A 14260-nucleotide genomic window follows, 5' to 3' on the forward strand; every position below is an offset into this window, starting at 1 on the left:
TTCTGTAGGGATGGTATTGTCGGATAGGATATGTGTGTTTCAGGAGCAGGAAGGAGTTGAGGAAATGTGTCTTCTTGACTGAATCCTGCAACAATCTGCCAGCCTCATTCACACATATCGCTCACAAAAACAGCACTCCTCTCTCACACACATAACAAGCAGTTCTCACTATGAGAGAGAAGGGATTAGATTCACTATGATGTGTTTACATCTAGAAGGAAAGATGCTGGATTGAATATTGATACTTCAGTAGTAGGCAGTAGTATGAATGAGTTTGGAGGGTTTTGTCTTGATTATTATTCCATTGCCAAATTGTATGTAGAGTTTGATTTGCCAGGCTATAATCCTGAACATCAGATTAAATTTACATGTGTAATATCTCCTTGAATCTGACCCTAACCTCTGACTAGAGGGAACCTTTGACCCTTTACACATGTGCAAACACAACTGCAGAAACACTGACACAAATCCATGCTTCTCTTTAAGACAATCCAACAACTCCTTAAGAGCTTACTGGTATGTGTGTGTGTGTGTGCCTGCATATGTTTGCTCAATGGCACACTCGGGAGTATGTCACGTGCGCTACACAATTCAGTGACAAAGGCTGTGGTGGAGTATATTACTGAATCGAATCCCCCGCTCCCCTCCGGTGAGAGAGTGGAGTGTGTGTGCATTGATACATATCAAACTGAGCAGACGGGAGGCTGTAAGCTGCTTAACCCAACGCTGACTCAGGACACATGCAATTTCTCTGTTCCCCAGAGAAAGAGAGGAGCTAAGACCATATTTGTGGTACAAAAGATTTGGGTGACTGAGGATCACCCAGCCTGATGATGCCGGTTAGAGTGTTTTTCTTTCTTTTTTTTTTTTTTTCAACAGTCCTCCATCTATTACAGCAGGAGCAGAGATTCAGTCGGTTGACAGTGTGACTGAGGAAGGCACCTTGAGTGAGTAGAAGCATCAGCTGGATGTCTTCCACTATACAGCTCATCACCATTGAGGAGGAGATTTAACCGAGATCTGAAATCTACAGTAAACTGTTTCTGGATGCCCAACTCTGCATCCCACGCTCTTCTCTTACAGACATTACAGTCCAGGTTAAGCGTCCATTCACGGCTATTCCCAAAACCTTTTCCACAGATCACGTTCCTAGCAGTAACAGGCTTCTGGGTCTACAATTAATATCTCAGTTGTTTGATCGTCCATAGCCTTTCAACAGCTGTGATTGGTCCGGAACAAATAACAGGTGCATTACTGACTAATCCAATTTCGACCACACTGCCGACCTCCTCAGCAGTCCTCATGGTGAAGTCTATGCAAGGAGCATCGTGCTGAAATGAGAGGATTCATTTTCTGTCTTTTTGCCATCATGGTGCTCACACCTGCACAAGGTAAGACGAGGCAGTTTGGGCTCATTGTAGGCGTAGACTGAACAGTGTTGATAACTGTAATCTCTGCTCTGAAAGTTAATGGTGCTAGAACTTGTAAGTTTTCTTACTTCAAAGTCTAACTCTTGGGAATAAAAACATATCATTGGTCCCTCATGAGCAACAGATGCTCACAGATTCCACAAAACTACTTCCAACTAAAGCTGTGCTGATATTTAAAAACGATATGTATTTAGGACAAGTGACTGGATTCATTAATAGTGAACTGATTTATTGATATTTTACACCAAGTCAATACTTCTCAGTACATCTGTATGAAAGATTAACAGGGTTTATTTCTTTTGTAATGGTCAAGGTCCATGTCCTCTTCATGCTGGCCCACTCTCCTTCTGTGAGGTTTCATTTTCATATGTGGAAAAGGGATTTGACTAAGAGGTGTAGCCTAGTTGAGGTTTCATACAAAGCACATTAGATTTAGGCTAAAGGTTAATAAAAGGAATACTACAGGTTAATGCAGTTACTCAAACACACCGGACAATATGTCTCTGCTCCCCACACAGTCGTTTAGCCATGCGAGTGCAACCCACCTCTCTCTACTGTGTGTCTACTAGTTCACCTGAGCTAGCACTGGCTAACAAGATGAGAGGGGATAAGGATTGTGAGTCTCACTGAAACTCATCTTACGACCAGGGAACAAGATTAGTAGTTTTCCATCAGTAGCCTAGCAGTAACAAAGCCAGCCATTTAACAATTGGATGAGCTCAGAGATGACCTCTCATTCACATGCAATGAGGTCTAAAAGTATTTGGACAGCAACACATTTTTTACATTGTTATTTGAGTGTGAAATGGCATAATGACTATGAGCTTGAAATGCAGATTGTTAACTTCAATTTGAAGGGATTTTCAGCCATATTAGATGAGTTAAAAAACCGCAGTCCTTTTTGCTTGTGCTCACTCATTTCAGTGTGCCAAAAGAACTTGGCCAAATTTGGATAGCCTGAAAATATCTAGAGGGGATTTAAGCTCCGCTTAAACTATTTTGAGGCAGTATGACGTGGTTCGAGTAAATTAAGACAAGACTGAGATGTCCAACTCTAGCAGTATTTTCTGCTGACCATCTTTTTTAATAACACATCCACTCAAAGAAACATATTCCAGACTGTAAACAATAAACAGTAAATACCTGGGATGCTCATTATCATCTCCTCATTAGTTTAGCTTGACTTCCTTCAACAGGTCTCCACTTAACACAATCAACACACTCTGAACAATAAATCTGTTCAACCAGTGATCACATAAATGCATGTGTGGTGTTTTTGGGGCTCAGGTGAGGAGGAGGAGCAGCCAGAGCAGCTCCTGGAGAAGGTGGACTATGAGGAAGAGGAGTTGCTGGAGTGTTTCCGTTGTGACCTGGGCTTCTGGGACGCCTGCTACACCACCAAAACTAACTGCAGCTACGGGGAGAGGTGCTACACCGGCAGAGGGAAGGCAGGTGCGTTACGGATCTGAGTTTGTTTGTGTGTCACCACTGGGCTGTTCTAGTGGATGGAAGTGCAGTCTTTGGATATCAGGCACACAGGTCAGGGCATGTGTGTCTGTGTCTGTGTGTCTGTGTGGCATCTCAAATTGTGTTTCTGATCTGTGTGTGTGTGTGTGTGTGAGTGCATGGGACATCTAAGCATTGGGGAGGCGATAGAGGTTAGCAGGGGTTAAGAGGGGAAAGTTATTGTGTTAAGTATGAATGAATCAAATTTCGCTTAGGGACATTACACTGAATATCATCACTCTCTGTCTTGGTGTGTCACCCTAGCCAATGTTCTGGACATTAAGATGCTGGGTTGTGTGAAGGCGGAGGAGTGTGAGGCAGCGACCGCGGTGGAGCTCTTCTCTAATGCCACCATCTACGTCATGACCAAGTACTGCTGCGACACGCCCTTCTGCAACGCAGCACACAAACTCCCCATCAATATACTTTTGTATCTGACTGTGGCCGTCCGAACCATCTGGCACCTCGCTGAAGCTTGAACAGGATCACAAAAACCAACCTGCATCTCTTTGTGCTGTCAAAGAAAATACATCCAAGGACTGTGTCAAGTGTTTGTTGAAAGGACTCCCACCACATGGTGAAAACTAATTTCAGAATCACGTTTTCTACTGCCTGACACACAACTGAATTAGAAAACACTATTTAGATGATGGTATAAAATTTACTAATTTTGCTTAACAGCTTGTCTTTAATCTAGTTAGCAATCTGTTTTGTATCATATTTATTAAATATTTTGAATTGTACATATTTCACTAATGACAATGAACAAAATATGGAAAAACAGTGGTAAGCTGATTAAGTTTTTTGCTACAACTAAAAACATTTCCAACAAATACAGCAGAATAAATGCTTCAGTGTTGTGGTTTATCCATAAAAGCAAGAAACAGTATTATTAACTTGCCCCTAGATAAATGTATCCTGCCAATAAGTGTAACCTCAGTAAAAGCCTAATCTCTTTCACAATCAATTGAAACCATTAGGGAGTGGATGCACTAACCATGGCGGTGTAGAATCATGTTTGCTGGTACAGCAGTGCAGCTGACTTTAGCTGCGATGCAGCAGCTCTCCACCAGAGGGCAGGAGCTCCTCTTTCATAAAGCGCTGCAGATCCACATCTTTGTCCTCCAGGTCGAGGCCCAGGAACTTCTCCACCACACACTTACACCTGTCAGGCATACACACACTTACACCTGTCTGTTTCACACTTCTCTTTAGTGTGGGTTTGCATTGTTATTTTTGTGGAGTTTAACTAACCTGTTGGCCTGCTCATCCGATGATGTTTTGTCAATGCGTTTGATGGTCCTTCCTGTTCTGTACAGTTCAGACACCTTGCCAAACACACACCCACAGACACATTCACAATCAGCCTACATGAATAAACTGTGTGTATGTCTGTGTGTGTGTGTCTGTGCACCTCCACTCCTCTCTGTACAAGGCTAGTTGGCAGGCCTGCCAGTGTTGCAATGTTGGCAGCGTAGCTGGATTGGCAGATCCCTTCCTTCAGTTGGTACAGAAACACCAACTCATCCCCATCCACTGCTGTCTCTAGAGTCTAACACACACACACACACACACACACACACACACACATACACACACACAAACACAAAAAAAACAATTAAACACATACAAAACTGAAAATTAACTGTCTCATTAGCTAACTGGTCATTTGGGAGTGTTGGGATGCTGTCAACAATGTTCTACAGCACATTATTTTGCCACCTTGTGCTCAAACAAATACTTCAGGCTAAGTGTTTCCCATTCTACCAGTCCAATGTATCTCAGTACCAGCAGAGACAGGAGGCCTGAGGAGGGTAGCAGGCCCAGCTGCAGCAGACTGTGGAAGTTAGTAGCCAGTAGGACATGAGGAACCGCCCCAGGAACTTTTCTCAGCCAATGAGAGATCGACGCAGCCAGCAGCGACAGTCCGTCCACCTAGAGGGGAACATTGTAACATTGGCTATGTTTATAAACAAGGAGTAAACTGGCTATTGGCCATACTCTGGTTAAGGTCTTAGTCGGGTTAAGCTCTTTACATGAACCCTTGATACCGTGCGATTGAGTATCCCTGCTGCCACGGATAAACCGATTAACAGAATATTCCTGTCCACCTGTGGCGTCCAATCTACGGATAAAACGGTCCGTCCACCACATAACCCGCTCCCTCTATGACTGAACAGCACAAGGTTTCTTCTGGGAAAGATTTGATGAGCCCAGTCATAATCTGTGTGATCTTCTTGCTGCTCATGACAAATAACCTGATGTTACAGTTATACTTCATCTGGTAATTATTTGCTATTTACGCATACAATCATCATGCCATAGTAACCTGTTTAGTATCAAAGTAAGCCGGGCATCTTAATCGGGTTTCTCATAATTGGAGCACAAGCTTACGGATTTATGATGTTTACATGTGTCGACCAAAACCAGGTTACATGAATAACCGGGTTAAGAAGGTAATTCTCTGTGCATGTAAACATAGCCAATGTTTTACTTAATCATGGAAGACAAATCAAAACAGTTGTATTTTTGAAAGATTCTGTAGATAGATAGATAGATAGATAGACAGATAGATAGATAAGTAGATAGATATAGATATATACATACATACATAGATACTAGGGAATTATATCTACATTTCTATGCATTTTTATGTGTATATGTGTGCACGTTATTCACGATCTGTGTATTAGAACAAGGTGTTCTTACAGTGTTTGTTCCTTTTCCAAACTCATCGATGAGAACCAGTGAGTTGCCAGTACTGCTGTTGAGAGCATTGGCCATCTGGGAAATAGAGACACAAACAGTAAACTTTGTTGTTTTTCTTTTTGTGTGTCTGTGTGTGCGTGTGTGTCTGTGTGTGTGTCTGTGTGTGTGTCTGTGTGTGAGAGTGATGGTTGCGGGCAGTGGGGGCGCTCTGCTAAAATGTCTGGACAGGTGGAGAGTGGGAGTGGAGCTCGAGGACAGCAGTGTTGGGGGTTCATATCTTATAGTTCCACACCTACACACTGTGACACACTGGGACACACACACACACACACACACACACACACACACACACACAGACGTTTGCAAGCATACGTGTGTATGTGTCAGTGTGTGTGTGTCGGATACCTGGTTGAGGTCGATCATGAAGGTGCTGAGGCCGACAGACACAGACTCTCTGCTCTGCATGCGTGTGAAGATTCCATCCACCAGACCAATCTCTGCTTCCTTCGCCGGCACGTCTGAGCCAATCAGAGCCATGAACACGATCAGACCCACCTAGCAAAGCCAATCAGAGAGCAGATTAAGTTAAGGTAAGCTAACATTGTGGTTCTCAACCTGGGGGTTGGGACTCCCCACTGGGGTGTGAGATGATGAAATGTTCATTAAGCAATTTCTTTATTATGCTTTCCATCTCTGTGATAAATGCCTTTTATTTTTGTGAGGTTATGAATTTGCAGCCTCTAGGCTGCTTCTGATAGCTAATCAAGTAAAATAGCCTGAAAAAGGAAAACATAAATCATCATTTGGTGTCAGAGTTCACCCATTTTGTGCATTAAAGCTACAATATGCAACTTTTTGCCTTGAGGCAGGAAGTGTAGTGTTAGTCCCACCCTCCTCCCCCTCAGTTTGTCAAACTGACGCCCAACACTTGTCACTCATCTTGATGAACTGTCTACCTTGAAACTGCATCTAGCCTGATGCTGAGGTGTTAAAGAAGTAGAGGCGAAGGCAATTAAAAAAAAGCAATGCCGATGTTCACCCATGTTGTTTGCCACATGTTTAGCTTCACTGTTCTTTTGTTTACTGCTTTCTGCCATTGTTGTTCTCACCCTGATAGCCACAGCCAAGCTCACCACTGACCACGCCCACAACAAAAGGTATATGCCCCAAAATGTCCCTAACATCATTGAAAAGCCAATTTCAGGTGAACAGGGAATTTAGGCATGTACACAATGGATCACAGAGAGACACATACTGATAATGTATAATATATTCTATTTATTCATTGTTATTTCAATGTCAGAAAAGCTGCATATTGCAGCTGTAATTCTGCAACAACAACAAGTTTTATGCAACTGTCAGACTGTCAGAGACAGAGATTTGTGTGACAGTCCTACCTGTTTAAGGTAGATGCTCTTGCCAGATGAGTTGGGACCAGTGATGATCTTGACTCTGCCCTGGGACTCAGAGCTCTGGAAGGAGTTGGGCACAAACACAGGAGAGCACAGCTCTAACAGCGGGTGTCTGGGAGACAGAAATACAAACAGGTATCAATCTGGCACTCCATCAAATGCCATTTCAGCTCTGTGTATGTGTGTGTGTGCATGTGTGTGTTGGTGTGTGTAAGTTGCTACCTGGCCTGTGTGAGTGTTATCCTCTTGTGGCTGGCTAGCTTGGGGGAGGTGTAGCTATACTCCTGGGAGGCACTGGTCATAGCCATCAGGCAGTCCAGCTCAGCGCTTAGCTCCAGAACCTGCAATACACACATAAAATACACAGAGTCTAGACAGACGTGCTGCAAATGAAGGGTTCAATCAAAATATTTTTGGAGAAGAACTGCTACCTATTTCATTACTCAATATTTAAAAACTTTGAATTACTATTTTGTAAGTCTGTGTCTTCATAAAGCTCAGTGTTTCCTTTACACTAATTTAGCTGCAGTCCGCCTAATAGCTGAAAAACGGGGCCCACAGCTACTAGAATAATCGAAATACAATAATTAATCATCTGACCTTATTGCTCAGTCTACCTTCAAAAATAACAATTAAAATTGCACTTAGAGCACAATTGCTCATTTATCATGATGCAAATATCTAAATAAGCGCCATTCTTAAACTGCAACACCTACTGGAACTGACCCAGAAATGGGACCAGGAGCAAACCTGGGTCTCACAACCAAAATTACCCCCCACCCCACCTGCAGGAAACACTGAGATAGCTCATCACATCAATGATTTTAAATATTGAGTTGGATATCTCATTTTGTAATAAATAACTTCATTTATGCAAACACCTGCACAGTAATGCACACCGACCTTGTAGAGAGAGGCGCTCTTCTCAAGGATCGTTGTCTGCAGCTGGGTCATAACTGCGGTCTCCATGTCTGAGAGACAGGAATGCAATCTACATCAGGACACCATCTTGAAAAACTTACAGACTTGGTTGCGTTTTTTTTCTAAATGTCAAATGTGCAGGTATCTAAATGCTTTGGTAAGACAGTGAGAAAGTAAAAGACCTCTAATGTCACAGTGCAAGTCCCCTAGCAGGTCATCTAACTCCTTGGTTCTCTGGCTGCGGTAGTGAAGACGCTCCTCTGACAGAAACTAGCACACACACACACACACACACACACACACACACACACACACACACACACACACACACACACACACACACACACATACACACAAAGAAACCCCAGAGGATAACAGCAATTGATGGGGTTTTTTTCCGAGAATACACCCACACACAATGAACATGTTGGTGCCATCACAAAAACACACCATGAAATCAAGCCCGTCTATCTCAAAATCCTCTTTCTCCACCATGCTGGGCAGCCGAGGGACAGAGAGCAGGAATCCTATCTGTACAACAGAGGGAAGCAGGGAGTCAAAGGCTGACATGAGAGCAGTGAATGATGACTAAACACTGACTAAACTGAGATTTACTCAGCAATCATTTGATTTTCTAGTGTAGGTTTGGACATTGAAGGATTTCCCGGGAAAACAATTTTACCATATTTGATATTATGAATCCCACTGATGATATATCCTGGCACAAGTCACATGAGTACACAAAAGTGTAGCTTTTGGGATATTATACATAAACATCAGACCAGAGGGATGTAGATGACACAGCAGGAGGGGATGCAAGCGTCCAGGTGTTCCAGCTCTCTCCTGGCTACATCTGTCAGGAAGTCGGACAACCCCATCATCCTCCTCTTCTCTGATGGAGAGAGATAGGGTTGTTAAAGGTCAATTTCAGCAAAAACTCAAATCATGCTGGAATTATCCTTTAAGCCTTCAATTACATTAACATAAAAACACATAGCCCCATAACTTGACCTGAATTTTCCACACTTCTTCTATTCCTGCAATTTAAACACAGACTGTTTTACGTGTTTTCTAGCTTTGCATCCAGCATGGGCACACTCACTCTCATCAATAGCAGGATCCACATTCGGCTTGATGGTGAAACGGTTCTCCGTCACGCTGCTCTCAAAATCCACCTACACATCCCAAATCAGACCTACAGTCACAAACTCATTCACGCTCCAGTAAGCGTGCATGAGCACTGTGTACTTCTGAGCATAGCAACAGTCATTGAAAGCTAAGAGATTGCTCAGATTGTGCAGGTGTATGAGTGTGCATGTGCGGATGATTAATGTGAACATGCAAATGCAATATGCAAATATGCCCATATGTGTGAGTGGGTTCAGGAGAGAGGAGAGAGAAAGAAAGAGAAAAAGAGACAATGCTTGTGGGCATTAATATATTGTGCATGTACTGTGTGTGTGTGTGTGGGAGGGATGGGGGGGGGGGGGGGGGGGGGGGGGGGGAGTGCATGAAATGGAAAACTCACAACTCGGCTGATGAGGGAGGCGATATTGTGGAGGTCGTCAGAGAAACCCTCACTGATGTCACGAAAGAGCTGAATGGACTGAGGCAGGAGACGCACCGTGTCCCTGATACACACCGCACTGTACACCGTCTGACTCTCACACACACACACACACACACACACACACATATACATACACTGCTTTGTATACACTTAACAGAACCCATTGTATCGATATGGTGTGCATTGTAATAGCTCCAACCTTGTAGAGACTCTGCCAGTCGGTCACTTTGGTGTGAGAGAGAGACATCCTGTGTAGAAGAGTCTACCACACACACACACACACACACACACAAACACACAAACACACACACACACACACACACAGTCAACAAACGGAGAGAGTGTCTTTAGGCAAATTATATGATAATCTGTGTTCAGGTTGTGATTCAGCTGGTAATAGATAGATGGACATGGAGGTGGAGGAGTAGAGGCCATGGGTCAGAGCTTTTACTGGGATGTTTCTGATGTTGCGTAGCGAGGACTGCAGGGTGTTGAGGGAGTCAGAGTTCCGCGGTGACGTGAAGAAACGTATCACTTCCTGCCTCCTGTGTAACACCGCCAGGTCCTGTGTTGGCCGCAGAAACCACTGGCTGAGGCAGAAGAAGTCATCACTTACACTTATATTAGACCACAAACTGAATTACTTCTGCAATGGCAATATCTACAAAACTGGTGCACCATAAAACTTCCAATAAAGATCAAGTCTCAGATATATGGCAGAAGTACCAGAAAGGAATCTACGTTAATACAATATCTCTAATCTAAATATCATTAAAATGACTAAAATATCACAAAATATATTACCAAAAAAAGACGTTAGCCTACATGTAGTGGAACACACTGACACTTTATCTTGTTGCCATGGAGACAGGTAGCCTACTGGCTTGAAGGCCATGAAATTCCGGATACAAACATAACTGTACTGCCTGGACACTACACAGCACTGCTCCAGTTTTTGTTTCATTATGTTTTGATGCATAGACGCTTTGTTTGCAAGACCTACCACTTTATTTTTTGATAAAGTAGTTAATTGTTTTGCGTGATTTATATTTGTTATTTTTATTAGTAGTAGTATCTGATTCAGTTGCCTATACCAGTAATATTTATAGGCTATAGGCCAAAAAAGGCAACTGTATAAATTTGAGCAGCACAATTCTTTACAAATAATAGCCTGGTGCTCTCCTTTGAGGTAAATAAATACCTGGCCATTATTGGAAGTTTTACAGAATTTACAATAGCTCTATAATTCTTATGCCTCTTTTTCGGTGGATAACCTGTTTCTGATGCAGTAGGCATCACTACACCGCAAAAACTCATTTACTTCAAGTTAGCCTAATATCTATGTAGGCTGGCTTTAATTACTATTATACTAACAATATCTACACAATATAAAAATAAAGAGTATGTTATTCCTGCTTATTATGGAGTTATCCCTTCTATTTTTGTCTGTGTGTGATTGGACTCTGGTAGGAAGTGTTTCTCACCGTAGCAGTTTGGAGCCAAACTTGCACCTGCAGCGATTTAGTATCCCTGCAACACACAAGTAGGACAAGCAGTTAGTGTAACACACACCACTAAACAAGCCAGGGAGATGATGTCCTGAAACACGCATACCATAAAGGCTGAGTCCTTCCTTTTCGCCAGAATGCAGCTTGTACACAGATGGGTGAAGTTCTGACTTGAAGATCTGCAGCACACTGGAACAGACAAACACACAAAATCCATGGTGATCTCTATCTTCTCTCTTTCTGTGTGTGTGTGTGTGTGCTTGTCTTCGTCTTTGTACACCCTCACCTGTATGTGTCTCGGTCAACGTACACCACACCTTTTCTATATTAAGATGACACAAAATCCACATTTCAGAGGAGAAATATTTTTCATTCATGCAAACAGTGTCCCATAATGAAAGCTTGATTTGATGGCAGGGTTTTCAGTAAAAACACACAATAAATGCACACAATCAAAACACAATACCATAAGTGCATAATTCACTGCAGTATATACCATAGACACACATCCACATCAGCAGATGAGACTAGACAGGGAGTCAGTGGCTCAGTATAGTGCAGTAAAAAGTCATTCGTCAGTGAAAAAACAAAGACCTTATCCAGGCACAAGAGGCTACACCATTTCAAGGTCCACATAATGTACTGGTAGTCACAATCCTGCGTGTGTGTGTGTGTGTGTGTGTGTGTGTGTGTGTGTGTGTGTGCATAAGTAGTGTTTATGTGGGTCTTACAGTGTGTAGGTGTGGAACTGTAAGATAGGAACTCCAACACTGCTGTCTTCCAGCTCTACTCCCACTCTCCTCCTGTCCAGACATTTTAGCAGAGCGCCCACTGCCCGCAGCTACCCAAGCACACACACACACACACACACAAACACAGGAAAGTGATGGATAGCTCATGACCAGCGCCTGCAGAATGAAGGACTGATGAATGAGATGGAGTATGGGCAGCTGGCTCACCATCAGGGGCGAGTCGAAGGAGATACAGGAGGAGAGGTAGGAGATTTTCTCTCTGTCTGAGATGGAGGCGGGGAGGAAAGGCAGATGGGCAGAAAGTAGCCTCTGCTTACTGACCTCCAGACCTGCAACATAAGAGCTCTCCAGTCACTACAGGCCTTAGTGCAGTTAACAATGCAGTCTGAAATCAAGTATTTCATTGTGAAAATCAAGAAATATAAAAAAAAATGCTTCCTGCCAAAAAAAAGCGGATGAGGATATTTGGGGTATTGTGGGTGTGCTTCTGTTTACCAAAGTCCACATATGGATAAGTCACCACCTCTGGTTTGTAGTCCGGATTTGAAGCTGGGAGATAATAGAAAGAAAGCAGAGACAGAAACAGAAAAATAGTTGGAGGTGAAATGAAAGAAGAACTCATCCTCAGTCTTGGTACTGGTGTGTTTGTAATACCACATAACATTGTAGGCACCCTGGATCCAGACAACATGATGAAAAACATCACATGATAAGAACTATTACTATTACTATGCACACTGTGTCATCACTATGATGTGCTCTGTTTAGAGTTTATAAAACAATGTATAATATATAGCTCCATTTCATCATACATGCTGCTGTGTCAAGCACCCCTACTCTCATTCCAGTCCCTTTAGCCTGAAATGACCTCTCTCAACCCAAGTCAAAACAATACTTCACAACTTCCAGTCCCACCCCATGCCATGACCCCTCCTCTCCGACTCCCAGCGCTCACCCAGTCGCTGCATGAAGCGGGTCATACTGCGCTCCTGCTTAGCACTGGTAATGATTACATGGGGGCTAACCTCCTGGATGACTAAGAAAGAGAGAGGCAGGAGGACATACAAAAATAAGGCAAAGATAAGCATCAGTTAATAGATGAGCCTATTGTTTAGTGTTTCTGAAAAACAAGACAAATGTAACCCGATGCTGGATGTGAAGTAGGTGAAGACTGTGTTCCTTATTAGTACTGTTAAGTGTATTGTCTACCTCTAGCCAGCAGGTGGAGCTCATGGTTGTCAGGAGTGTCTGCCATGTAGTGCAAAGTGGAGTCTTTACTGTCATAGAAGCACAGGCCCACCTGTCCATGCTGAGCCAAAACACTCAGTAAAACCTAGGAACAAAAACAGAAGCATTTAGACGAATGTATGAGGATGCATCTGGACAAACTAAGTGCTGCAACAGTCCAACCTGCTGACAGGTGTGAGGTTTGACCGGGCCTCTCACCTCAAGTGACTCTTCCTCCTCTTCCTCTTCTCCATTTATGCCAGAGGAACCAAAAACTACCCCTCCTCTGGTCAGATTCTCCAGTGCTGCCATGTAGCCTTAACTCTACACAGAATCAGTCAAGTGAAGTTACTAATTTGATGCTCTGCATCATTTATTCATTTATAAAAAGGTTTTGCCTGGCTTACAAATGTTGGCTAGCTATAGCAACAGGTTTATAAGTAACCCACTAAATAACTTTAGGCTAATGCAAGATAGTAGCTAATTAGCCAGGTGAGCTATTGTAACTGATGCTAGCCTCCTTTAGACAAACCAAACTTTCTAAGCATACACAATTAAAACGTTTATTTGCTGTCTTCATGTAGTTAGTATACTCACATATGGTGTTGGGCCTTTCTGTGGTTAAATCTGAATTATGATAGAGACAAAGCAAAGGCGATAAAGTATTTAGTACTTGTCGCAGTTTCCCGCCAGAGAGCTCACCTTCACGTGGCTTCTGTGCGCGCGAGGTCCTGCCCAAGCGCTACAAAGTTGTGTGCCCCGGCCTCCTGTAGTCACGTGACTCTCGGAGGTTGAATTCTCTCCCCCTGACTGAGTTACATTGGTAGCCAGTGATGTAGTGTTGAATAAAAAGCAGATAAACTATGACCAGTAACTACCATCTCCAGTTGGTGATCATCAAACAGACCCAACATAAGACAAAAAGACAAAAAGTTATATTTCCAGAAAAGCTTTAATTTAAATGCTCTTTTTCCCTTAAAGACCCTATCCTCCTATAACTTGAGGTAGTATAGTATGGTATCAAACACCAGTTTGATACTTGTACTTTGATGAATACAATGAATTCATGCCATAAAGATTTATGTCAGGGTAAACCCTGCCATTCTCCCAGCCTATTCTTTCTTAAATGGTTTATATGGCTGCATATTATAACACAGAACTCTTTCAAACTACTACTTGCCAGAATAACCTAGACACCCTCTGATGGCTGGAAATGGAGCAAAGT

General features: G+C 42.9%; 2 protein-coding genes across 2 annotated transcripts; one reads left to right on the forward strand and one right to left on the reverse strand.

The window, feature by feature from the left end:
- Nucleotides 1-2689: 2689 nt before the first annotated feature.
- LOC139652206 (protein Bouncer-like) lies at nucleotides 2690-3415 on the forward strand. The gene is made up of 2 exons (XM_071529194.1): nucleotides 2690-2882; nucleotides 3201-3415. The coding sequence occupies exons 1-2, from the start codon at nucleotides 2690-2692 to the stop codon at nucleotides 3413-3415; spliced, it is 408 nt and encodes a 135-aa protein (XP_071385295.1).
- Nucleotides 3346-13347, reverse strand: msh5 (mutS homolog 5). The gene is made up of 26 exons (XM_071529195.1): nucleotides 13255-13347; nucleotides 13018-13141; nucleotides 12764-12844; nucleotides 12304-12357; nucleotides 12016-12137; nucleotides 11788-11897; nucleotides 11343-11378; nucleotides 11163-11245; nucleotides 11033-11078; nucleotides 10000-10138; nucleotides 9748-9810; nucleotides 9507-9635; nucleotides 9081-9153; nucleotides 8761-8870; nucleotides 8429-8509; nucleotides 8161-8248; nucleotides 7961-8028; nucleotides 7280-7398; nucleotides 7043-7169; nucleotides 6051-6200; nucleotides 5646-5720; nucleotides 4725-4871; nucleotides 4351-4488; nucleotides 4191-4264; nucleotides 3934-4101; nucleotides 3346-3450 (listed from the first exon to the last, which is right to left on the reverse strand). Exons 1-25 carry the CDS (start codon nucleotides 13345-13347, stop codon nucleotides 3981-3983), a joined length of 2451 nt encoding a protein of 816 aa, XP_071385296.1. The 3' UTR covers nucleotides 3346-3450; nucleotides 3934-3980.
- Nucleotides 13348-14260: the final 913 nt, after the last annotated feature.

Source organism: Centroberyx affinis, unplaced genomic scaffold (genome assembly GCF_046629955.1).
Source record: "Centroberyx affinis isolate AG114_WGS23_722 - 3 ecotype Tasmania unplaced genomic scaffold, CSIRO-AGI_Caff_v1 ptg001775l_1, whole genome shotgun sequence".
Lineage (NCBI taxonomy): Eukaryota > Metazoa > Chordata > Actinopteri > Beryciformes > Berycidae > Centroberyx > Centroberyx affinis.

Excerpts from the sequence above, each read along its gene's own strand:
- msh5 (XM_071529195.1), bottom strand. The coding sequence starts at position 13,347 with ATGGCAGCACTGGAGAATCTGACCAGAGGAGGGGTAGTTTTTGGTTCC. Across the intron at positions 8,871-9,080 it reads GGATCCTGCTATTGATGAGA|AGAAGAGGAGGATGATGGGG; the intron begins GTGAGTGTGCCC and ends TCTCTCCATCAG. Across the intron at positions 5,721-6,050 it reads TCATGATCGACCTCAACCAG|ATGGCCAATGCTCTCAACAG; the intron begins GTATCCGACACA and ends TCTATTTCCCAG.
- LOC139652206 (XM_071529194.1), top strand. The coding sequence starts at position 2,690 with ATGCATGTGTGGTGTTTTTGGGGCTCAGGTGAGGAGGAGGAGCAGCCA. Across the intron at positions 2,883-3,200 it reads CACCGGCAGAGGGAAGGCAG|CCAATGTTCTGGACATTAAG; the intron begins GTGCGTTACGGA and ends GTGTCACCCTAG.